The 26,826-nt window shown below is 35.9% G+C and overlaps 1 protein-coding gene across 2 annotated transcripts in view; it reads right to left on the bottom strand.

Annotated features, from left to right (window-relative positions):
* The window catches only part of TMEM232 (transmembrane protein 232), a 122,997-nt gene that overhangs the window by 3,656 nt on the left and 92,515 nt on the right, over positions 1-26,826 (bottom strand). For both annotated transcript variants that reach the window (XM_026719801.2, XM_087926973.1), the window contains one exon: positions 2,118-2,211. In XM_026719801.2, coding sequence (XP_026575586.1) covers positions 2,118-2,211 — 94 coding nt within the window. The remainder of the gene's footprint in view (positions 1-2,117; positions 2,212-26,826) is intronic.

Here is a 26,826-nt window from a genome sequence, read left to right as displayed (position 1 = left end):
TGCTATGTTGGAAATAAACCAGCTCAGTTGTCAAACACAGAATATATTGTGAGACTCCATAGATGATAGAGCTGATTTTTGGAAATATGCAAGGCAATGAGTGGATGTGCCTTTATTCATGCTACTCATACCTAGGGCTACATTTCCTTCCACAATCAGGATGATTGTATTGGCCATATTTGTTTATAACGGAACCCAACACATGAGAGGTTAGTAAATATTTATAATACTAATAGGGAAGATGTGTTGATTTGTTATGTGCCATCAAATCAGTGACAAAATTGTATTTGCATTCATTGTTTCCCTTCCTCTTTTTCTCTTGCAAGCATAATCATAAAGAAGGTATGAGAACAAACAGCATGAAATGGTTCATCTATTTTATCACTGAAATTATGTGTAAATTAGGCCTCTGAAACATTAAGAAGATATGAAAAATAAATAATTTACCATGGTGCACAAACCTGTGCAAACACACACACACACTTTCTTTATCACACATTTGTCATAGTTCAAACAAATCTGAAACTATCAAATTGAACAGAAGGTATTGTGTATAGTATGAAAAGTTAGAACAAGTATCTCTTTAATGATACATATATCTGTTATTCTTTTTTAAAAAATTTATTGAACAAAAAGAAAACATTTAAAAACAGAGCATATATCTGTTATTCTTAATTAGCCCTCCAGCTCTCCTGTTTCCATGGTTCTATAAAGAAAGATAATTTCATGGATCCCAAAATAATATGAATAGGTCTATTTTCAATAAAACATATGTAGAAGTCAATAATTATCATTATAAAATTGGGAATGTAAATAAAACTATAACAAATATTTAAAATATTTTCAATTCCAATTAATGTTTAAATTTTCTACCATGTTGATATAGGAATTCGGCAATGAAAATATAATAGCAAAGTTCAAATATTTCACTAGGTTTCATGATTGAAAATAGTTAATATAATATTTTTGATGTTATGACATTCATCAGTTGCTGTTTTATATTGATGACCATATAGTACTTTTAATACCAGTTCCATACCAGATATTGACTACTACCATATAAGCATATAAAATATTTGAATATAAAATGCTAGCTTCCAATGATGGCACTATATAAATATATAACTAGTGTTTCCAATAAATAAAAGAGAACATTGAGAATAATAATTTTCAGGGACTACTTTTTGAGGTAATTTTCAGCATTTTTCTATAAATATGCAAAAACTGTCATTCACATATTAATTAACTGGCTTTGTAAAACAATTGAATGTTTGTATGTTGAGCTGCACTATCTTGATGCTGTGAGTTTGAGTTGTATATCAGTTGAACCTTCTGACATTTCATTAAAAATTGAGAGAATAATGTTCAAATTTCCCATTGGCTGGTAGGTAGTTTCTAAAATATGGGCCAGCAAAGTCATATAAACTAATTCTAGAGTCAGACTGCACCCTAAAATAGCACCTACAGTCACTCAACATTCCCCCCTCTCAATGGGATAGAACTGTGTAAGTAGCTTAAGTAAATAACATATATCTAAACAATGTTCCCTATGGCTCATTCATAGGTACATCTATTCATTTCAAATTGCTTATGCTGTGATATAAGTAGTGTATATGCATAAGAAATTCTATGTGTTTAAGAGTCAACACCAATTTGATGTATGTATAATCAATGAAATAATGCATAAGAAGGGAAGGATAGATCTTTCATAATCTATTTTACAATATCCTCTTTAGCCTTCTGTTTTCCCAATATCTGACAGACACAGCCCTTACAGAGGTCAAGAAATAAATGGTCTTGAGAATAGTTATATTAGACTTAATTGGTGTGAAATTATCTCTATTACGCTCCTGTAAAAGGTAATAATTTGTTTTTATATTGGTTGAGAATGGGACAACCTTTTCCAATTCTTAAAAATATGCATAAATGTATTAAAACTTCATATATATGTGAAATAGTTATGACATAGTTAAAACTTGGTTAGAATACATTTCCCCCTGAAAAATATCAAGTTTATTTCCCAAAATTCAGGAGTTCCTGAAACTTACTGATACTGGTAAAAGATATCAGTTTGTGGTTGCATTAATGCAAATATACATTTTAATCTCCAATCTTACCTGAGCATTTATGATTCTCCTTAGTTCCATATCAGTACGTGTAAGGTAATCAGGATATGGATATTTTGGTACACCAGCTTGCAAAAGTTCTTCCCTTAGGGAAAAAAAAGAGGGGAAAATGTTATTTGACCTTACCTCATCTAAGAGATATCAAGTTTTTCAATGTTTTGATACATTGCCAAGACTAGTTAGACACACATCCATTATATGATACTTTTTACATGTCTAAAGAAAAGTTGTCTTCTAGAGGGTAATATTCTAAATCTGTATTATATCTCCAGTGCAATACTATTTTATGTGCAATCTATTTAGTGGATATAGTAAAAAAAACATTTATAAGTTATATCTCATATATTTTATTTCTGTCGTTATTATGTCTGGCTATATAATTACTCTGAGTTTAAGCTATAATTATAATCATAAAGAGTATTAGTTGCTGCAGTTTTATGACTAAAATATAACGTATGTTCATTACTGATACATTTCCATAATTTCATCCCATCAAAATATGCTGTGTTTTTCATTTTCCAAAGGAAAAAAAATCTAAACACTAACACAAACTAAAATTCAAAATTAATCAACATGCAAATAAAAAGTTTGTTCAAATAAACTTAAGGAAATGACAGTATGCAGGCAGAGAAGTTCCTGAAATTAGATGTCGCAGTTGAGAAATCCCTCTCATATATTCTAACCAATTACAAACAAAGTATTAAGCCTGTTTTTTAAAAAAATAAAAATAAACCGACAAAATTCCATATGAAAGTCTCTTTAGGTATCCTAAGCCTAAGCTGCTTACAGCTTTAAAACACAGCTTGTTCATCCATTTTCTAGAAGAATATATGAGATGACTTTGATCATGTTTGTGGGATTTAGGAGAAATTACCAAAATTATCCTCTTCCTATAGGAACAGACAGTTGAAGATAGAGGAATTGATTTATTTCTGTTGACATAACCTCAAATATGAGTTATAAAAGTATAATGGAAAAGTTGCTATTATAGCTGTTTTATCACCTGTTTTAAGAAATAACCAATTTCTGTTGACAAATTGTTTTTGTTCAGTTTCCTCTTTTTTACTTCTCATATTTTGCCTATCTGGTTTATTAGATTTCATTCAGTCCCTTTATGTCAATCCTCTAAATGTTTTGGTGGTGTTATTACAGAAGAAATCTATCATATTTTTATTTTGATACTAATTCAATGGCACCTACCATGCAATTGGTCATTTGCTGCATGCACAAAAATGACATTAAATTAATCTAAGATGAACTTTGTAAGCCCAATGTTCATGATTCATGAGTATAAATAAAGAAAATTACAATATTTCAAAGGAAACAGAAAGCCAACATGGACTCTTTTAGCAGACTATAATACGAACCAATGAAAGTGCAAGGTAGAAATTCATTAGAAATAACATGATAGAGCTTTTCTTCAATTATGCCTTACAACTATAAGGATTCCAAATTAATGAGAATCTAAGAAAAAATAACTACTTCTGGTCTCCGTCCTCTATTCTGTGATCAAATAGATAGAAGTAGTTTGGTTATACCTTCCATGGGCTTTTGAAGGATTTTGTGCTTATTCAAGGCTTAAAAAGAGATGCTGGTTCAGCTTTTCTCACACCCACATTAAGAAATTTTCATCCAGTTTGTCAACCATCACACTAAAATCCAGTAGTTACTAAACAGTTATTCTGAAAAGGTTTGGTGACCCCTCTATACAAGTCACTTTTGGACTGAGGTGCAGTTGTCCTTTTATTTAGCTTGGATAATTACCATTCATGGTTCAGTGATCGAATTCTGCCAGTTGGCTCTCTTGACATACAGTATGTAGGCATGTAATAAAACAAACAAACAAACAAACTCCCTTTCAATTCCTAATCAATTTCAGGTTCCTTACCAGAGGCCTGGAACTTTGATGGTTCTGCACAGTATATTAGCTATTTCCAGCACTGCCCTCTACAGATACAAATTAAACAGAGTTGGAAGGGGCCTTGTAGGTCATCTAGTCCAACCCCACCTCAAGCAGGAGACCCTACACCATTTCTGACAAATGGCAGTCCAATCTCTTCTTTAAAGATTCCAGTGATAAAGCTCATACAAAGGCAAGCTATTCCATTGGTTGATTGCTCTCATTGTCAGAAAGTTTATCCTTATTTCCAGGTTGGATCCTTCCTTGTTCAGTTTCCATCCATTATTCCTTGTCTGGCCTTCAGGAGCTTTGGAAAATAGCCTGACCCCTTCCTTTCTGTAGCAGCCCCTCAAATATTAGAACATTGCTATCATGTCTCCCCTGGTCCTTCTCTCCACTACACCAGCCATGCCCAGTTTCTGCAACCGTTCATCTTATGTTTTAGGCTCCAGTCCCCTAATCAACTTGGTTGCTCTTCTCTGCACTCTTTCTAGAGTCTCAGCATTTTTTTTATGTCTTCTGGACAGAATGTTCTTTTGTTGTTTCTGGGATCTGTTGGAATCATTCCCCCACCTTAAGAATCACAGGCTGAGTATCCTACCATTACTGGGATCACTTTGACCTTTGCTTTCCACATTCTCTCTAGTTCTCCTCCAGGCCCAGGTACTTCACTATCTTCTCATGAGCTTTCCTCCTGATGTTGTTATCACTTGGCACCACTACATCTATCACTACAATTGTCATCTAGTCCTTGTCTACTATCATGTTATCTGGGTGACTGGTGAGTACTTGCCTGTCTGAAACTGGAAGTCCCACTGGATCTTAGCCCTGTTATTTTCCATGCCCTTCTGTGGAATCTCCCATCTGAACTTGGAAGGATCTAACCATACATTGCACTGATGTGCTTGTACATAATGCCAGCTATTTTGTTGTGCCATTCAGCGAGTGCTGTTTCTGCCTGTATCTTACACTCTGCCATTATGCAATGGACTATTTCTGAGGCTCTCTGCATAGTCTGAACCTTGAGTTCTGTCTACTATGGTAGACCTCTCTTTCTATGGATCCAGTACATAGTGCCTCTTCTTGTTCTGTAACGATCACTGCTTCGGTGTTGTCTTTTACTCCAGTCTTTTCCAGCTACTGGTAGGATTTACCAGTATCAACCACCTCAACTATCTGTTGACAGACCATCTCAAAATCAAGGGTATAGTCTTGCCATGTACTTCCTCTGCTACATCTTCTTCCCATATCAGTCAGTCTCTCAGCAGTTCATCTTTTGGTACCATCTTACTGATGTTCTGAATTTGATCCAGGACAGTGGCTTTGACACTCATCAGACCCTGCCCATCATTTTTCCAACTTTACTGTCTCGGGTGTTGGAATTGGGGTGGAAACCTGTGTATATTGTGAAGAGCTTCTATATCAGCAGCATCCATGACCTTCTTTGGGCAGTTCACTATACTAACTGTAGACTCTCCTACTATACATAGCTTTGCATATATACACATAGAGACATACAAATGCAAATACAGATATACACAAACATACATGCATATGTACACATGCATACCCATCATACAATTCCATTTTGGTATAAGCAGTATTATAGAATACACAGAAAGGGTGTAAGTAAAAGAATGGAGGAAGCAAAATATATTGAATATATAAAATCAGGAAAGAAAATATATCTACTGTAGTGAAAGTGCCATTCACATACAAATTGATTAGCAAGCAAGTCTGGATGGCTCCAAAAGGGATCCTAGACTGGAAGAGAAGTGGGTATTTTTAAAGTACCTTTTCTATGATCCCCTGACTCAGCAAAATTTGGGCAACATTAAAAAAAAGAATATTTAAGCTGTCAAGAGGAGACATGTTTGGTAAGCAGATGGCACTCCTTATTTTTTTTTTAATAAACAAAGGAAGCTTATCAACCTCTATTACCTTCTTTGCTAACCTTTGTTGTAGGAAAGCCAGAATAAGGTGTACGCTTGCTTATTTAAGAAGCAGTCAGAAGGATAATTATTATACACAGACATACACAATTGCTATACCTTTCTTTTTTATAGTGAATGTGAAAGAAATAATCTTAAACTCTGGAGTAATCTCTAATTTGAATTTCCAAATCTATCCAGCCTTGCAGAAGTGAAGGCCTTTGTTTAGGATAATAATTGGCAGATCTATCACTGTTCCTTTTGCTAAAAAATATCTGTATATTCCCCCGCCCCTCATCACAGAAGATTGTGCATTTTTTCTATCCACTTGACAACTTATTGTTTCCTTAAATCTTACAGTAAGAATTTGGTTTTGTCCTTTTATTTGCTCATTTCTGCCAAAATATAGAAAAATATATATTAAATTGTCCTTCAACCATTCAGCAGGCCAGAACATTGGTTTCTGTTCAGTTAAACAAATTTCTCCTCCTCCTCCCCCACACCACCTCTTTTACATATTGAGAGGGGTGTCCTTTTATTCCAAGAACTATTCCTGACACGAACAAAAAAATGATCTGTCCTACATTTAAGGCTCCCATTACTGTGTATCATTTATATATATATTCCAAAATAAGGAATATTCCCAATTTCCAAGCATTGAAAAAAGATAATGGTTTTTTATCATTATGAACACACAGCTGTTCATGCTACTTCAGCTAGCTTAGTTAGTTTCACTAGCTGATCATTGTAATAGCTGTTTTGCCTTGCATTATAAATCAGTTCAAGTTGTTTTGGAAGTAGACAATGAATAATTGTATTAATTAATTAATAAAAATAAGTATATTTGACATTTGAGAGACATTGCTATATTAATAATGATGTGGCTGACATGAGTTGTGAACAATTAAGGAAATACCAGATTAAACTCTCATGGACTTTTGCATAAAAATGAATGTGATTTATTATTTTGATGATTAGACAGGATAGGCTATAGAAAGAAGAAAATCATGATGAAACCTTAAGAGACAGAGATTAAAAAATAATTGTATATTTATACCTTTTTTATATTTTCTTTTTTCTACTTTTTCTTTTTCTTCCTCTTACTTTTTCTTCCTCTTAGCTTTTTTTATTTCTCCCTTTCTCTTTTTTCTTTCTCATCCTACCTTAATTTGCAATGTTCTTAATATTAAAACTCTCAAAAATTATATTTAAAAAGGGATATATCAGGCTATACACAACATGGAAAATACTAATACTACTAATACTAATACTAATAATAATAAATTAAACTTCCAATCATGCTCCATTTATCCAAAATTTGGTTATTTTACCCTTGCATATAGTTCAGGTAATTTTTTTTAAGCAAATACTTATAACTATTGAAATACACAGAGATGTAACAGATTAGAGACAGAGATTATAGAGATAGATAGAGACAGAGACAGAGATATATAGAGCTGATAGACATAACAGAGATAGAGACTTAGTGTGATTGTTTCCAGAGAAGTTTGACATATTTCAAAAGCTCAAAGTATGCCTATTAATTATTAATTTAACTGCTTAATTAATACAAGAAACATAGCAGGGGATTTAAAAAAAATAATAAAGCAATTGGTTACAGAGTCCAATAACTTTCAGTCATACTTTCCATTAGTATACATATATTTCCATACAATTCTTATACAGTGAAAGTCAGAGACGCATCTGAAGCAGAATCCTGCTCAATCTGCTGTTAGCAACTGTTGCCTATTTTCTTTTTGGTATTCTGTGAAACCTGTCATCCCAGATATACTTTGCATTTGATTTTTGCTTAGGATACATGTTGTTTTTCTTCCATTAATAAACTCTCTTAATTATATCCTTTCAATTAAATGGCCATAATTACCGCCCATCAGAGTGTGTCATAAAATATTCTTCTAAGCTTTTTTTCCTTATTTCTGAATATAAAGGCTTTGATTGTTTCATCTGGGTACATGATTATAAATTAATGCTTCCCTGAGTCTTTTTTGATTGCTTGTCATTGGAACCTAGTATAAAAAGTGTTTTTCCTTTTTTCAAAAATACAAAGAGATGTGCTGAATTGTAATTTTTTAATTTCAAGGAGGGACTTCACATTGACTTCCCGCTAGGTTGGTAATTGAAGTCATTTTATTTATGTCAAACATGACAGATAATAACTCCTTTAATATGTATTATACCACTATGCACACGCAGTATGAGGCTAATGTACATTAAACAATATGGAGGTGATGAGGCCTAACATCAACTAGTGAAAGATATGTGTACCTCAGTACAAATATCTCAATTCTTAAAAGTGACTGCACGGTTTACTTTAAATGGACAGGAGCTGATAGCTGCAAATGATGGCATTTTGCCAATAAACCCTCTATAAAATGGCATAATAAATAATAAGCAACTGAAACACTGCCAACTTTTTCAGCACTTTTGTACACAGTCCATTACTGGGGAAATGTTATTTAAGTCACAGTGCCTGACATCAACAGTATCATGTCTATCTCAGCCTTAATTGCAGATTCAATTGTTCCCCAGCTGTACCTTAGCCATTAAGGGAGTCTGATTAGTTAAAAGCCCCACTTTTATGGACAGGCACCAAGGAGGTTTATGTTTGCTTGAGGAAGAATAGCTCAGTTGCATTGGCAATGGAAGACGATACAAAATTGGATCTCTTTCTCTCAAGAGTTTATCATGCAGTGGTTTTCTGAGCCCTTACATTTAACACAGCAGATCTGATCCATCTAGAATGTCAGCATATCATTATGTCTGTTATTTAGAGCCTGGGGCAGTGGGAGGGAAACCCACTGGTATAATGATTTCAGTGGTGAAATCAGAATGCTTAAGAGGGGTTGCTTGTATTCACAGCATGGTCCCTTTGCTATTGATTTATTTTAAGGTTTGGTTTACCTAAGCTGAGATGTGCCAAATATATTCAATGGAATTGCTAACAGCCTCAGTCTTGAAGTCCACCTTTATAAATTTGGGCTGATACAAGTAGGGACCTGCTCAAATTATAAGAAGCAATAACAGTGGTAGTAAGCAAATTCCCCAACCATAATTGTGGTACAACTGGCATGTAGAATATATAACATAATTCTAGTCACCTGATTTGATGATCCAAACCCATTGAAATTTCAGTCCTACTAATTTCAAAGGGATCTTACTCCACCCAATTAAATATAGCAATTCCTACTTGAACTTGTTTTGTTCAAATATTCATAATTTAGAAGTATAAAGTAAAAACATTGTTATTATTGTTGTTATTTACATTAAATCAATTATTTTACAACTTGTTATTAGTATTTTATTTATTTCCAGCTATTTCCAGATTTAGTTAGCAACTAATACAACTTTCTAATTGTTCTCAAGTCAGGAATAATCTTTAATCAGTTAGTAAGCATTAATACTTCTCCAGCTTTGTTTGTAGACTTAGAAATACTATTGGTGCTTGAAAAATATTGTCTCCTCATATTATTTTCCCTGAGCAGCAATTTGGTGAATGCTGATTGAGAGAATGAATTCTTGGGGTCTTGCACTCACTTTAGAGAAAATCAGCCATATCAAAATTGTATTCTTACTTTCTACAAAGCCATTTAATCTTTCTATAGAAAAACAAGAATATTTGAAGTTTTGTGATCCATGAGAAATATGTTCAAATCTTATAATACAATCCTATCCCCAAATTATTCTAGCTGGACAAAGTCAAGGACAGGATATGCCAAGCACAGGTGTAATTCCAAGTTATATTCATATAGTGATTTGATGACTGTGTACTGATGCTATTATAGGTATAGAATAATTTATATTGCTGTCACTTTGCAATTATTACACCAAGATCACTCAACTACAAAATCATAATTGATAAGGTTGCTATTATATACTAACAATAATAACTCTATATTAGGAAAAGACAACTATTTTGGGTCAATGGGCTCATTTGGAATTGTATTTAGTGTACTGAGAAAATCTGTTACTCTTCATTAAGTCCTTGTCATAAGTGCTCCTATAAACCAGCTGCTTATCACAAAATATCCATCCAAGAGAAAGCAAAAGTAGAAACTTGTAAATGATGACACAACCTTTGGGTTACATTGCTTTGCTACATACATGCTTACACATATGCTCTGCTATGCTCTGCTATGCATACTATCCATGAAACTCAAAGCTACATGCTGCTAATTATCAGTCATTTGGGGGGGGGCAGAGGGGACCAGAATATTGTATCTATCAGACCTGTGTGAAATGCATTAATTTGCTTTACAAGGCATTTTATACAAGAGAAGCAATCCTATTTACCTCGCTGAAGTGCAAACTATATGCTATAGATCTCATCAAGGCACTTCATATCTATATATAATAGCTGGAAGAGGCTTCCACACATCCATAGTGCATGTCTTGGAACAGCTTCTAGCTATCAGTAATATCACAGGACACAATCAGAGCAATATTTGGTCTGGGCAAATATATATATGGGGTATATATACATACACACACAGTGTGTGTGTGTGTGTGTGTGTGTGTTATATATATATATATATATAGTATTTGTTTTCTTAAGTTTTCGCGGATACTTACATGTATGGTATTCAGCTTTGTTCGGGTATTTTCCCATGTCATTATAGTTGTGCTTTTAAAGTTGTAGCAACGTTTCGGCAGAATCTCATCTGCCATCATCAGCTTCTGTATAGTGTATAGACTCACAGACGAAGACTATACAGAAGCCTGATGATGGCAGATGAGATTCTGCCGAAACGTTGCTACAACTTTAAAAGCACAACTATAATGACATGGGAAAATACCCGAACAAAGCTGAATGCCATACATATATGTGTGTGTGTATGTGTGTGTCTACGTATGTATAGTTATGTATGTATGTATTTATGTATGTATGTATATATATATATATATACGTGTGTGTGTGTGTGTGTGTGTTCCAGATCTCCATTTCTAAGAATTGAAATACGAAGCCAAAAGAACCTCTCCCTTCTTGTGCATCTTCTTTGTACTTTTTAAGTTCCATTTTCAGTTCTTCTAAAAGTAGTGCCATTTTAAACAATTTTAAACAACCACCCGATTGATTTTAGTCATTCAAATGCAATAACCAAAATCCAGAGATCACCAAATAATCCAAATACTCCCAAGCTGTTTCTTCATGCTTCTTTTTTCACTTTCTCTTCCTGGGATTCTACTATTTTGTTGCCAAGTTTCAGTTAAAATGTATCTTTTAGAAGTCTTATTGAGGTTTTACTGTAAATTCCTTTTAATTCCAGGCAGTCTCCTCCCTTTTTTCCAGATCCTGCCCTTTTATTCTTTTTCTCTCCTTTCCTACTTTTAAAAGCTTTTAAGTATCCAGAAATCTTTATTATCCCTTTGACATTTTATTTTCAGCTTAAATGCCTATTGATGTCAAAGTGGATTTTTTTTTTCAATTTCTTATTTAAATCTCTTAGCTGTCAGTATAGGGAAACGGAGAGAAGAAAAAAAAACCCAAATCCTTTCCCTTTTCTCTCTCCTTCGCAGCATAGAAATCTTCTTTTGGAACAATGTTACTTTTTTTTTAGTTTAAATTCCAGGGTACCTTAGTTGTTGCTTTTGCAGTTTAATCCGGCCAACCAAAACGTTCTCTTCTTATCTTCCTCCTGCACATTCTTTTCCGGTCGAGTTCTTCTTTGAGGTGGGCATTTCTGACCACCGCTGCAACCGCCTTCGGGAAAGGGAGTAATGGCCAGCTGAGGAGGAGGGATGCCGCTCTCCTCAACCCTGCTGGCAGTCTCCCCCCTCTTCACCACCTCTACGGGATGGCTTAGCCCCGAAACCAGCTGGCTCGGGGCGTTCCAGCGGCAAGCATGGACCAAAACTCTGCATGATCGCGGTTTCGATCTGTACATGAAGAGGCTCAAAACGGAAGTCCCCTGTTTGGCTGGCAAACACCTGGGCACAAACAGACTCCCCCTGATACCTCCAGCTCAAACACACCCCAACCAGGCACCCAGATGAAACCTAGCTTCCTAATAAATGATAGCCATCCATTTACTCAGAGCCAAGCCGCACTAAAAGCCTCCAAGACAGGAAACACAATGTTGCCAGCCAATCAAGACAAAAAATGCTACAAAACAGACAGAAGATATTAGAAACACCAATCAAGCAGAACACAGCAAACTCCAAGACCAATAAACACAGACCAAGACTCCCAACCAATCAGGATGAAGAAAAAACCATTCTGGCACAGCAGTAGGCTAGCACCAAATTTAAAACAGAAATGCCTGTGAAAGTCTGACTCACAGACGAACACTATACACAAGCCTGATGATGGCAGATGAGATTCTGCCGAAATGTTGGTATAACTTTAAAAGCACAACTATAATGACATGGGAAAATACCCAAACAAAGCTGAATATCATACATGTAAATACCACGAAAACTTAAGAAAACATCTCTCTCTCTCTCTCTCTTTCTCTCTGTGTGTGTGTGTGTGTTTGTGTGTGTGTGGTATATGTATGGTATATATTTGTATATGAAATATGTGTTGGTTAAGCAGTGTTCTGCTAGTTCCATGAGGTGTTTAGCTGATTGGTATTTATTTTTGATGATTTCAAGAGTTTCTTTTATCAGGACTTGAGTGAATAGTGAAAGTATATATATAAGTTTCAATGAGGTCCCACTCGCCATCTTCAGGCTGGTGCTTTTGGCTTCGTGCTTGTGCGAGCAAATGTGATCAGAGCTGCCGTCTCCCTATATATACTGGTGGAGAGGTTGGCTGTGTTGTCATTTCTTGATTGGTTGATGGAGTTGATGTTTGCAGATTGGCTGGCTTTTCCTAAGAACATGTGTGGCTGAGGTATCGGCTGTGTGTCTATCAGCCTCCTGTATTGTAATGACCTGGGTAACGGGCTGTGTGATGACCTTCTGAGTTCTATTGTTGTGACATCCTGGGTCTTGTGCTGTCATCTCCTGGGTCATTGGCTGTGTTGCAACATCCTGAGGTTTTGTGGTCTAACAGAACTCCTGAGCGGGTGGCTGTGATGTAACATTCCGGGTTTTGGTTTGGCTCTGAGTTTGAGGCCTGGATATGTGTTCATGGTGTGTGTCCATTTGCTTGGTTTGGGGGTCGGGGGTGTGTGGCAACTGGTGATGCAGCCATGATCTGATTTCTGATGGTGGTTGTCTTTCGTCTATGGGATAGGTTGGGGTTTGAGTCTGGTGAGGGAGAATGGTGGTGGTGTCATGTGTTGTTTTGGGTCCAGTGGTGGTTTTCATGGCTGGGACTCATTTGTTGATAAGGGAAATTCAGTGAAATTCTCAAGAATGGTTTCAGCGTTCTTGCAGTTACCTCAATACATAGGGCTGGGAATATAGCGGTGTTTATTTTATGGCGCACTCTAATATGTTTCAGTGGTGAGATTCAATTTCTTTTACTATCGGTTCTGTGGGCATGGCTTGGTGGGCGTGGCAGGGGAAGGATACTATAAAATCTCCAGTCAGAGGTGGTATTTTCTGGTTCCCTGAACTACTCAAAATTTCCATTACCGGTTCTCCAGAACTGGTCAGAACCTGCTGAATATCACCTCTGATATGTTTCCTCAAACCTAAATTCTAGTGAATTTAGTGGGACCTATTCCCAGGATATGTGATATGTATGAATATCCAAGTGTGATAATCTTAGTAAACTAAATGCATAGTAAATATCAGAGTAACCCCCAAACACTTCTAGTATCAGAAACGCCAAGACTGAAAAGTTAATTTAATACCTTTATAAATAATCAGATTTCAAATAAACTTCATTGTTTTATTAATAGTAAAGAAATTCAAATATATAAATAAGATTAATACCTGGTCACTAAGAAATAAGATTACCTGACACAGATTTTATTCTGAGTACTGAACTGATTAATGAGCCAAAATGTAATAAATAAAATGCTTATACAATAACCTAATTTTCAGCTTTATTGGGTAGGAATAATAAATAACAGTTCTGCATAATGACAAAAAGCACAAACTAAACTAACACTGCCGGTTTTCAGCTCTATTCATTAATAAGGCTTGCAGTTAATAGGAATTGGGTTACAGTACTGCCTGACAGATTGTTCTTTAATGCTACAATCCATTACTCAAGAATATCATGTAGATTTATAGGCTCTCCAAATATGGATGCATTTATGCAGTTAAAAAAAGTTAAACCACATGAGGAATGAGTTTTCACTTATATTTAAGTGCTTTTTCATGTCTCTTCTTAATATAGGAAACAGATTAGCTTAACATTAAAACCTATATTAGTGCATACTGTTGTTCACAATATGGAACATATAGTTTTCTCCAAGTTTTCCTTAGAAAGTTCTTATTGCAGAGTTTTTACTGATTAGAAAGAAGTTGAGAAAGATCAGTCAAATTCACAAATAGCACAGGGCAAAACCTAGCAGCCAGAGACAAGTTAATAATGCTCTTATAATACAGTTCAGCTTTTCCTACTGAGCTATTATTCTATGGATACAGTTTTTCTTAGAAACTCAAGGAATAAAAATTGGCTTGGTATCTACTAAGAAGTGCAAGATGGAAGAAGCAGGGACTCATTTGTAAACAGGCTTGAACAGCCATTATTATAACTTCTGCATTTTTCTGGAACTTTTTTCTTCCAAAAGTTCTTGGGAAAATTGATATATTTCCCTTCAAATGATATATGAGTTTTTCTGCTTCAACTTCATTGTTATGCACTATCTACTTAGACATATATTTGCATATAAATCCTATAACTACTCATGAACAGTCTCAGTGGTATCTAAGGGATTATTGGCAAATGAGTAGTTTCTGGCTTCCTTTGACAGTGAATGTTTTATTTCTTGGAAATAGAATACTTTTTTATAGCAGCTTACTGGAAAAATGGCTTACAAGAAGCATATTGAATGGATACATCTATTGGGAATGTATACCCTTGGGACCATTTTTCTAATGCAAATACTCTCTGTGTATGTGTGTGTGTGCGTGTCAGGATTCAAAGCTATAGTTCAATGGCACTTACTGCTGAGTAAAGATGCACAGGATGCACTCTTAATCTGTTTTCTTTGAAAATCAGGACTGCATAACCTCATCTCTTTACTTATGATGCCAACTTTGTAACAAGCTTGAAGATTCCTTAAAACTAAAATCTACAGTGAGTAAGAAATAAAAAGCCTTCTTCAGCTCACCAAGGAAAAGGACAAATAGGAAATGTTCTTCAGCTACATGAAACAGTGAACCTAAAAAGGCTTTGTTGTTTTTATTTTTTAATAAGATTTATCCCCAGACTTGGTGAAGAACCAAGTTGGAACAGGCCTAATTAGAGAGTGTAAGGAGTGTGATTCTCTGAAGGTTTACATGAAAGAGGCCCTCTCAAAAAAGAAAAATGTATATACAGTACATATTGAACTTATGTTAAAATGTAAATACTTGTACCTGTCTGCAATAGAAATAAGATGCATGTACATATTCAAATATACATATACATAAAATCCTTGCCAATATTTAGTTCCTCTAGCTTTAGTATAAGAACATATATATGAAATATAAATGAAACTGATTTTCCAACTAGTTAAAGATTATCCTTCTGGTGCTTGCGATAAAATAAACGGCAGAACTCATTATATTCACATGGTAATGTAAAGTACAGTAAGCTATGAAAGGGTATCTATGGGAATGAATTGTTACTCAGTACAAACTATATGTGCAAATAAAGACTTAATTCAATTCCTCGCGCATCCAACTACAGCTGGAAGAGAGTACAATTATAAAATCGTCTTGGATTATTCTGTTCCTACATTGAGAAAATGGATGTGGAAGGCCCATATAGAAGATGTGAATGTAAAAATATCCTCATTCATAGTTCCCCAAAGCAAAAGATAATACACAATAACAAGAAATGACAAGACCTGGATAGAAAACTAGCCTTCAGTAATGTGTAAAATAAAAAATTAAGATTTATTTTTTTTTCCTTTATGTAATATTTTCTCTGAAAAAGGGGAAATATAAAATCATACCATATTAAGCTCAGCTGACGGTGCTTTATATTTTCACTTCTGGGGTGTACCTACTATCATATTTAAGTGATAATTCTGCATTATATAATTAATATTTATTTATTAAATTTATGTTTCAACCATTTTGCTTCAAGAGCAACTATAATTAATAAGACAACAGTACCATGGAAATATATTGTACTCATTTCTTGTTATAATTAAAAACATGGCATGAAAATGGACTAAGATCCCACCTCCTCCCCATGTGCATCTTGCTCACTTCCTTCCAATCTTGTCAATTTTAAACTACTTTTAGCATCAATACTGTTTTAAGATTTTATGGTTTTATCTTTTTTATGATTGTAAGCTGCCTAAAGTCACCAAAAATGGACAGCATATAAGTTTAATACATACACACACACACACACACACATAAAATTCCTTTTGCTAATATTCTCCATTTAGATTATCATCATCATATATGCATTACTGTACTGACAATATTACAGAATCTCAAAGTTTTACAACAATTGCACAAAAATTGTTTTATTTTACTATATCACATAATTTTCAAGCAAAACCCTAACCTGAAATGTTTATTAATATTCCTCATTTGTATAATTAAATGAAATTACTACTGCTGTTGCTCTCTACTAAATAATAATAGTAAGAAAGAGGATTCAAACCTTTATTCAGTTATCTGAGACACCTTGAATCAACCACGACCTCTCAATATATCCTCTATTATAGTGTCATTTGAAGGAACTATATAGGTGTAGGTACAACCAATAAGATACCTTGAATTCTTTAGAGGAAGGAGGAAAATCTGATAATTAAGACAGCAGGCTAGAAACCAGAGACCATTGATTTCTAGCCCCACCTTAGGCATTGAAACAGACTTTGATCAGTCACTCTTGTTTAGCCCAATTCATCTCCACAAGATGGTTGTTGTAGGGAAAGCAGGGGATGGTTGGATTACTAGGTAAGTTCACCACCTTGAGTAATTTATAAGATACTAAAAATGGGATAAAAAATATTTTGAAAAAATAATGACTGCCTATTCTGACAATGAGGTTATGCTTAGCACTGTAAGTAAAATAACAGTGTCAAGCACCTCAACAACTACCTTTGGAATGGCTTGAATCCAAAGAATTATATGACTTCATCTTCCTGAACTGCTGAACTACCATCCTCCATGACATCTGGCAAGTTCTGAAACTGCCAAAAGCAATTGCTTTTAAAATTGTCAAGAGGAATTAGAATATGCCTGTCATTCAAGGGAAGGAAAAGCCAACTATTGGCTTAAGTATGCCTTTGGAATACTTAAAAGACTCTTTGGATTTCAACAACTGTATCTGAACATAATATTTCTTATTTGTATAGATGATTTTAAGCAGGGGTCCCCAACCTTTTCAGCTCTGCAGACCGGTAGCGGTGGTGAGGAGAGGCGATGGTTTCATGCATATGCTTGCCTGTCGCTTGGCCCGGTTCCCCACTCCCACCACTGCCACCCCCACTGCTGCCAGTCCACAGAGCCAGAAAGGTTGGGGACCCCTGCTCTAAATCAGGGATTGCCAACCTTTTGGACCTCAGGGACCACTAAACTCATAATTTTAAATCCCAAGGACCAGAGACCCTGGGAAAATCCCCCAAAATTCCCCACCCCATTTTCCTACTGATCAATCCAGCTCCATTCTCAGGGGAGGAGAGAGAGACTTTTGGCTTCATGCAAGGAAAGCAGAAGTCTTTCTTTCTCTCCCTCAAATTCTGCCAGAAATGAGTCTTTGTGAGATTTGTCATGCTGGGCGCAGCCTCTTGGAGCAGGATGCTTGCAGGGTCCCAAAGACTCATTTCTGGTGGAGTTTGGGAGAGAAAGAAAGACTTCTGATACTTTCCTTGCATGCTGCCAAAAGCAGAAGAAAAAAGAAGCAGAAAGAAGCAGCCTGGTGGCAAGGCCAGGTGCGTGAGGTGAATGGGGGCAAGTTCCCCCCTTCTGCCCTTTCCCCCTCCCCTCACAACCTCGTGTTGTTCACAATGCAAGCAATGCAAGCTTTGTGTTCCCGCAGGCCATTTAGGTGGCACAGGCTTGTTTTCCTGCACAGCCTGGATTAGTTAGTTAGTTTACTTTATTGTCATTGCACCTCATACAATGAAATCAAACACCATCTTCAGTGCACATCATGACCATGAAAATAAACACAAACACACATCCTTCACACTCCACATTAATTGCTTGGGGGGTGCCTGGGCGGGTGCCATTCCTCTTTGGACCACCAAAATTTTCTCACGGACCACCAGTGATCCCCAGCCCATTAGTTGGCGATCACTGCTCTAAATCACCTGTATGAATAAGAAATATTATGTTCAGATACAGTTGTTGAAATCCAAAGAGTACTTTAAATATACGCAAGTATGCCTGGCCTCAGACCGGAGATTGAGGAACCCTAATTTATAGAAGAGGATATTGATTGGAGATACCAAAAGTAAATATGGATGTGATTTGTCAGGATTTCTGTTCACATTACTATAGATCATGATATGGTGGAATGTAGTTTGGATTCCCAGGAAGGAGGGGCTGCATTCCAGAGGGAAAAGAGACAGCAAAACATACATAGTTTGGTTGGGAGAAAGAGTTAAGAAGGCTTCTCCCTAGCAATTTTTCAGAGTTTATGTACAGTGATGCAAATACCAGTAGTTACTTTACATGAAATGGCAACATTTCTGTCTATAGGTAAGGAACAATAAAAGAAACTGCTCAGAAGTCATTCCATGTGTCTTTCTTGGTTCTTAGGACCTGACACATGACAGGTTTTGAATTCCATATTTTCTCTTAAAACTTTCCTCTTTTGTTAAGAGCCCCATACAGTACTCTACTAGTTCCAGGTTAATTCCTACCAATGAAATTTGCAGAAACAGGATTGCTGCATTTTCTTTTGGCAGGACATATTTGCTATAATCAACATGGAGAGATGGAGATTGCTCCAACAAACAAGACGAACAATGTAATGGAAATCTTCACAATGAATTCTGCTCATGAGGGGAAGAACAGTATTCACATTTGAATCGTGTAGTATTGGTGTACTCAATTCATAAAGAGCTTCTTTTGCAGCGATAATTTCGTTTTGAAAAATGTGCAGAATGAGGGCATTATTAATTTTTTAAAAATTAGTAATGACATATGCTGACTATGATAGAATAAAATTCAATCTGAAAATTAACTTGTCTAAACAATATTCAGATAGGCTGCAGGTTAAATTAATGACAATAGTGCTTTTGTCATTCCACTTCAGTAGTTTTGATTTTAGACATATAATTTGATTTCTATTTTATCTCATTTGAAAATGTATTTGTAATGTTTATCCACTCTATAAAGCCAGTCACAGATTTAATATGATGATCTTAGCATATGAATGCATAGTGTTCTTTTCTGTTAACAATTTCTTGTTCTTAATTTTTTAAAATTGCATATACTAACCACATGCAGTGATTAGTTATCCGGGTTAGCTATCCTGGCCAATAAAAAATCCTTAATATGGTTTTAGAAATTATGCACACGGTATTAAATCCCATTTCTGCAATGGTTTCTTACTTACAATTGATTGCATTTAACATCGGTTTTATTGATGTTTTGGCATCAAGTATAAATACATTTATTTATCTATGCATTTATGAGTAGTAGTGGCTGCTGAAACAAACACAGTGTGACTTGTTGGCAGTTTATAGAGCGAGAGGTCAATCACATATATATCTAGACCAGGGTGTCAAACTTAAGGATCTGGCCTGCGGGGTGCTTAGATCTGGCCTAAGGGTCGCCCTGGAAACAGTGAAGGACTGGCCAACAGTGCCTCTGCCAGTGAAAAGAGCCCGTGAGGGAAGCCCTCCTGGGCTCCATTTTTACTGGCAAAGGGCTGCAGGAGGCCGTCACAGCCGAAAATGGAGCCCAGGATGGCCATATGCTGCCCTCATGAGCTCCATTTTTACGGGCAGAGTGTTAGCAAAACAAACTACTACCAAAAGTGGCATTTGATCACACAAGTAACATTGAGCTGGCCATGCCCACCCTGGTCCTCTGAAGTCAAACATAACCCTGATGCGACCCTCAATGAAATCGAGATTGACACCCCTGATCTAGATGCTTTATAACTTAAGCAAAATATTTTAAGATGTGGTTAATTAATATTGTTAAACTAAAAAAAAACATTATAAAGACGTCTATAAAATGACCAACTGGGAAAAAAAACCTGCTTAGCCTAACAGGTAGAGAAGGGCCTTGTTCCTCCACATTCTAGTAGGTGCATGAAACAGCCAGAGCACCTCCCTTTTGCATCTAAATCTCTATAGAAAGGAGGAAGCATATCAGAACTGGCATACAACCAAAATGGAATTTCTGTGCAGTCAATAAAGACCTGGGGCACACCCCTGAGGCTATAAATAGATTAAAAAAAAGATCCTTGAAGAAAAATATATATTGGGAGTCCTAAAGCCAACCATACTGTTTGCTATGTATTGCAGTCTGATGTCAATGCATTTTCTGTTAAGAGAAGTTGCACTTGCAGTGAATTATGCACTCTAGTTTAGAAATGGCCAGAGAATGAACAACTATAGTGAGGTTAGCTTCAGGTTGATCATATGTTCTCTTTGCTGATTGCTTCATAGTTTTATCTGTGTGTCTCGGACTATATTACAACATACAAAGTGGCAACAGAAAGTAAATGCTGCCTCTGTAAAGAAGCTGAAGAAAGAAAACAGTGGATCACCTAGTTATTTGCCAAGTTCACACAGACGTATTATAAACAACAGCATAGAAAAGTAGCAACAGTGGTACATTGAAAGATCTGCAAGAAATACTATTTAGTAACTATTTTCCTGTTAGCAAGAATTGGTGTGAACATAAAATAGACAAAGGTTTATAGAAAATGAACACTGAAGTATTCGGCAACTTTAAAATGCAACAGACAAGCACCTGCCAAGTAACACCAAAGACTTAACAACTGTCAATAAGAAAGAAAAAAATGGTTTGGATGGTAGATATTGCAGAACTTGTAAACAGCAGAATGGGAGACAAAATAACTGGAGAAAATCACAGAGTACAAAGTCCTGCAAATAGAAGTAAAATGACTGTGGCAAAACAAAGCAAAGATAGTACCAATAGTAATAGGCACCTTGATTGCAATCTCCAAATATCTGGAGCACATGTGAACACCATTGACATTAACAAAATCATCATCAGTCAATTGCAAAAGGCAGCTTCACTTGGAACAGCTTACATTCCTTTAATAATGTCAAAAAATAGCATCCACCCATCTCAGATCCTTGGAAAGGACTCAATGGGTAGATAAAAATGTAAAATCCAGTCTAAACATCTGGATGACAGCACTGCAAACCATCATAATAATAATTAGAAATGTTACCATGCAACTTTAATATATCAGCACAGCACATATGCAGCAAAACATCAATGTATCAGACCCCTATTTAGTGGCTATTGGACTCAGTTTCTGTCTAGACTTCCCCCCACGCCTGCCAAATATTCATAGTTTGGCTTTAAAACCATAGGCTATAATCTGTTCCAGTTGACGGTCTCTAGGGATTTAAGATTAAAGCTCAGGTATAGGGATTATTACAATATCTAATCCTCCCTTGTCAAGAGACAGTCGTGAAAATATAGTATAGGAACATAGAAAGCTGTTTTCTACCAATTCAGGGCTGGTTCCTTCTAGTGTAGTGTTGTCAACAGTTCCGCAAATTTTCAGACTTTTTTTTTTCTTATAATAACTAAGTCACAGTTTTTCCTAATCTTGCAAAGGCAAAATATGTGCTAAACTTAATAACTTTTATTTCCAAAATCGGTTTAGCTATATTGGGGACTTCAAGTTACAAGGGACAACATTACTATGCTTATGTAAGAAGGTAATTTGGATACTAACTCATTTTGTGAAGGTGTGCCTTTCTTACAGAAAAGGGGAAAATAGTAACATAATCCTTCCTCATTATATGTTAGAAAGATTTCTTTTCCTGATACACCTGTTACACATATTCCCTTAACCAATGCAGCATGGCTGTTTGGTCTCCTACTGCTAATTAAAGTTAATTTGCTATGTATTTCCTCTTCTTAAAATTCCTGTGATTGGCATCTTTTTTATGTAGTCCAGAAATTACCTTAGAGGTACAAGATTTTAGATTACATAAAAACTTAACTTCACTTAAGTTAGTGGGGCTTATTTTAAGTAGACATACAGACATTAGATCAAAGTTTCTTGAACTTAACAAGTTCAAGATTGGGGACTTCAACTCCCAGAATTCCCCAGCAAGCAAGGAGTTGGAATCCACACTTCTTAAAAATTGCTTAGGCTGAGAAACGCTGCACTTTTTCAAAAATAGTATCAGTGAAGAAATATATAATTACAAAAGTAGGGAACTTCTCCATATTGGCACCAGCCACTTCTCAATAGAGATACTAAAGTCCATTGGGCAGCTAATAAATTCAAATGAATAAATACTCCTTTACTTGTATAAAATACAGGTATTCCTCAACTTACGATCACAACTGAGCCCCAAATTTCTGTCATTAAGTGACAAAATTGGTTAAGTGAGTTTTCCCGCATTTTATATTTCTTGCCACCGTTGTTAAGTGAATCACTGCAGTTGATAAGTTGGTAACCTGGTTGTCAAGGGAATCTGGCTTCCCATTGATTTTGCTTGTCAGAAGATCACAAAAGGGGATCGCATGACCTTGGGACACAGCAACGGTCATAAATATGAACCAGTTGCCAAGCATCTGAATTTTGATCCCCTGATCATGGGAAGTCTACAAAGGTCGCATGGGAATAATGGTCATTAATCACTTTTTTCAGTGCCATTATAACTTTGAATGGTCACCAATGAATTGTTGTAAGTCGAGAACTATCTGTAAGGCTTTTCACAGAAGGATCTTTCGATTTCTAAATGATTGATCTGTTTACTTCATTTATTTGCATTATTTTCACACCATTTGCTTTTTTATACTGAAATGCAGTGGTGGGATTCAAAAATTTTTACTCCTGGTTCTGTGGGCATGGCTTGGTGGGCGTGGCTTGGTGGGCATGGTTTGGTGGGCGTGGCTTGGTAGGCATGGTGTGGCGGGCATGACAGGAGAAGGAAACTGTCAAATCTCCATTCCCACCCCACTCCTGGGGGAAGATTACTGCAAAATCCCATTCCTTTCTCACCCCACTAACCTAGTTTCCAGCTCTGTTCTCCTGTGCAGGGTAACAAAGGAAGACCCAGCCGATCAGCTAGGATTCAGGAGGCAGAGAATAGATGGGAGCGGGGCCAGTCAGAGGTGGTATTTGCCAGTATTTGCCAAATTACTCAAAATTTCCGCTACCAGTTCTCCAGAACTGGTCAGAACATGCTGAATATCGCCTCTGCTGAAATGTATCATATTAAGGACTCTGTCCTGGTATTTCTTATGGATGAAGAAAGATGATAAAAATTAAACTATCTAAACTAAAGTAAGCTAAAAAATTTCATTTAAGCTAAAATTACTGCCCCGTTTAGATCTCACTAGACTACTTTTTATCCACCATGTATTATGGTCTTATCTCTGTGTGTGATTTGTGTCTTTTTGCATATTTCTTTCTTTCTGCTATCGCGTACAGCTTGCTTCTTCACTTAGTAAAAACACAGGGGATTCTGTTAAACATTTTTATCTGTGCTTTCTCATCTGTAAACATCAACTAAGACACAAAAGAAAGTGACAAGCTCCAGTTACTGCTCTTTGGTCAAGAGTTAAGTGGGTAAGGACAATTCTCTTTATGTATGATGGATGTTAAACAATTACTAATCTTAAATTGCAGAAACACAGCTGGAAAGGGCCATGTAGGCTGCTCAGGAAGATAAATGAATATGACAGTTTATTAAATATACAAGGTTAGTGTTTGATACTGCTGTGCTGTCTTAGAAGGAAGCACTGGATTAATCTTACTTAGAGACAAGTCATAGAGTACCAAAGTGTAGGAGGAAATTTATAGTATGCAGAGAATTTCAGCTAGAAATGGATAATGCTGACAGGACACTGCAACATTTTGAAATGATGCTCCACTTTAGAGAGAACATGACTATCTCCTCTTTTTTAAACAACCAAGTTTTGTAATACAAATGAGAGAATATAGTTTAGGAATGGATTCAGTTGAAAATCTAGAAACATTAAAACTGCAATACTTTCCTTGCTCCCAAAAATATGGTTATGATTGCACTTGTTTATGCAGTCATAGGCCATTATTGAGCTCATATTTAACTGTAAGCAAAAGTAAATAAGGTTGCAATCTTATATTGATTCCTGAAGTCAGTAATACTTATTTTTAGTAGAAATGTCTTAGTGCCTAATAGAATTCTGACTTACAGAAGATAACAGTAGTAAAAGCACTAAATTTAATAAGTCATCAAGAAAGCAGATCTTTGCTTTAGGAAATAAAAGAAAGCAATGGCCACATCCAGAAGGCTTTTATGTAATATTGCAAAGCTGTTGCTTATAATGATATCAGAGTCCTCTCAGGAGACATGGATTTGCCAAACAATCCTCTGAATTAATCAAGGCCCATGTAGGAAAAGCCTGAGCATTGATACCAGAGGTATCTACAGAGTCCAATGGGAGGAAATGAAGAAAGCATCACCCCAGTATTGCAATACAAGCTTCGTCTTATTTTTATGTCTGTCATTGATGTCACACACATCTCCAGAAGGGATAGGGCTTGCATCATGATGGCACAATGCTGAAAGATCATGCAGGTTTCTGTGATCCAGACTATGTAATAGGTTAATGTGAAGCCAAAATTTTGGAAGTGTCTGTCATCAAACTTAATGAATGGTAAGAGTTATAAAAATGTAAGCTTTAGGTGTTGTTTTAATACGACTGATGATACAGCTGAAAAGCAATGAACAATCTGACAACTAAAACCCAAAAGTTAATGGGAATTACTATCCATTTGATCAAAATAATTTAGTGTTATATTCCTAAATGCTATAGTTTTTCTCTAGGAGACATTTCCGCTCCATTTTCGGTTATCTAAGTGTTTCAAACAAGCTGTCCACTTAAATAAACTCTCTAATAGGCATTCTTATACAAGTAGTCCTGTGCAAGATACAATGACAATTGAGTCCAAATTTTCTTTTGCTAAGTGAATCATTTGTTAAGTGAGTTTTGCCCCATTTTACAACCTTTCTTGCCACAGTTGTTAACTGAATCACTGCAGTTAGTAACACAGCTGTTAAGTGAATCTTGCTTCCCCATTGTCTTTGCTTGTCAGAAGGCTGCAAAAAGTGATCACATGACCCCAGGATACTGCAATTGTCATAAATACATGCCAGTTGCCAAGTGCTGAAATTTTCATCATCTGTCCATGGGGATGTTGCAATGGTCATAAGTGTGAAAAACAGTCCTAAGTCATCTTTTCAGTTCTGTTGTAACTTCTAACAGTCATTACACTAATGGTTGTAAGTCAAGGATTAACTGTACCAAGGAATGGAACCCAAATCATGTATTAATGGCACCAGAAAATATTTCCATATAGATTTCTGACCCACTATGTACAATTTCAGGAATGGCTTTGGACTTCATTGATCCAAAGCCAATATCACCTGTTTGGGAGCTGATTCCATTTGATTAAAAATATAGCAAAAGTGGTACTTTTCTTTGAACTGGTATGGCTGTTCATATTTTCAAAGTAATCTGTTATCCCAGTATTGGAAATGTTTATCTTATATGTTCAAACTCTTGTGTCAAGTCAACTATTAAACTGGCCTTCAAAATCATACTTTTTCAATGGAGCTCTTCCTTTCCCTAACCCACCCACCACTGCAACATGCACCAATGGCTACACCACTTGAGAAAAATACTTGGCTGTAAATTTGTCAACATGCTGGCCTTCAGAATTCAAGAGCTCTTTTAGAAGATTTTTTTGCCTTTGTTATGTTTTCCCAGTTGCTTTTTCCTTGCATAGTTTCCCATCACAGTATCTTCTTCGGAATTCCTTTTGCAAAACCTGTAACGCACAAAATATAAAGAAAAACATGGAAGGGAGCACTAGTAATTTAGTAGGGATAAGGAAATACTTGGCCAAAATTTACCCTAGCTAGGAAGATTGGAAAATGATTCTTTGTACTCTCCCACAATGAGCTGCAGAGAAAAAAATGTGAGCAATGATTAGCTCAAGATATTTTTCACAATTCTATTGATGGAGTAGTGTTTACTCAGATACAATTTGACTGTTCTCTTAGATTCCTGTTCTTTACAGCCAAGATCAACATCAACTTATGTGGAAATTGTGCAAATTCTTGAATCCTGCTCAAGGTTGGTCATCCCCTAGTCATTTCCTTATGGAGTAAAGTAATGCACTTTACATGGAAGTGCACTATGGACCACCCAGAAATTTCATCTGGTCTAAAATGTGACAATGTAGGTAGATTAAAGACTATATTAAACAGTTTTGATACACACTATTGTCAATCTCACTCAGTCATTTCACTTTGCTTTTAAAAGTGAGGGAAACACATTGCTTCATGAATCAACTTAGTGCCTTACTTCATTCAAAACTTCTTCAAAGCTAAGCATTCTTTGAAGCTTCCCACAGCCTTAGTTAATATGTCTTTCACTTCACTGAGAGCCAAAGACCAAGAAATGCATTTTTGCTCCCTTCAATATTCCCAAGTATGACTTTTTAAAATAAAATGTAATGTACACATCATCGTCAGTATTGGAATATCGATGTCAGATTTTTATTTACAACTGGTTCTTGCTTACAATCACTCATTTAACAACCATTTGAAGTTACAATGGAACTGAAAAAAATGACTTATGACTATCCTTGCACTTACAACTGTTGTAGCAA

This window comes from Pseudonaja textilis, chromosome 2, assembly GCF_049901715.1.
Source record: "Pseudonaja textilis isolate UNSWEBS1 chromosome 2, rPseTex1.2, whole genome shotgun sequence".
In the NCBI taxonomy this organism is placed as follows: Eukaryota; Metazoa; Chordata; class Lepidosauria; order Squamata; family Elapidae; genus Pseudonaja; species Pseudonaja textilis.
Note: the sequence above shows the minus strand (reverse complement) of the source record. Positions and strands in the feature narration are given on the sequence as shown.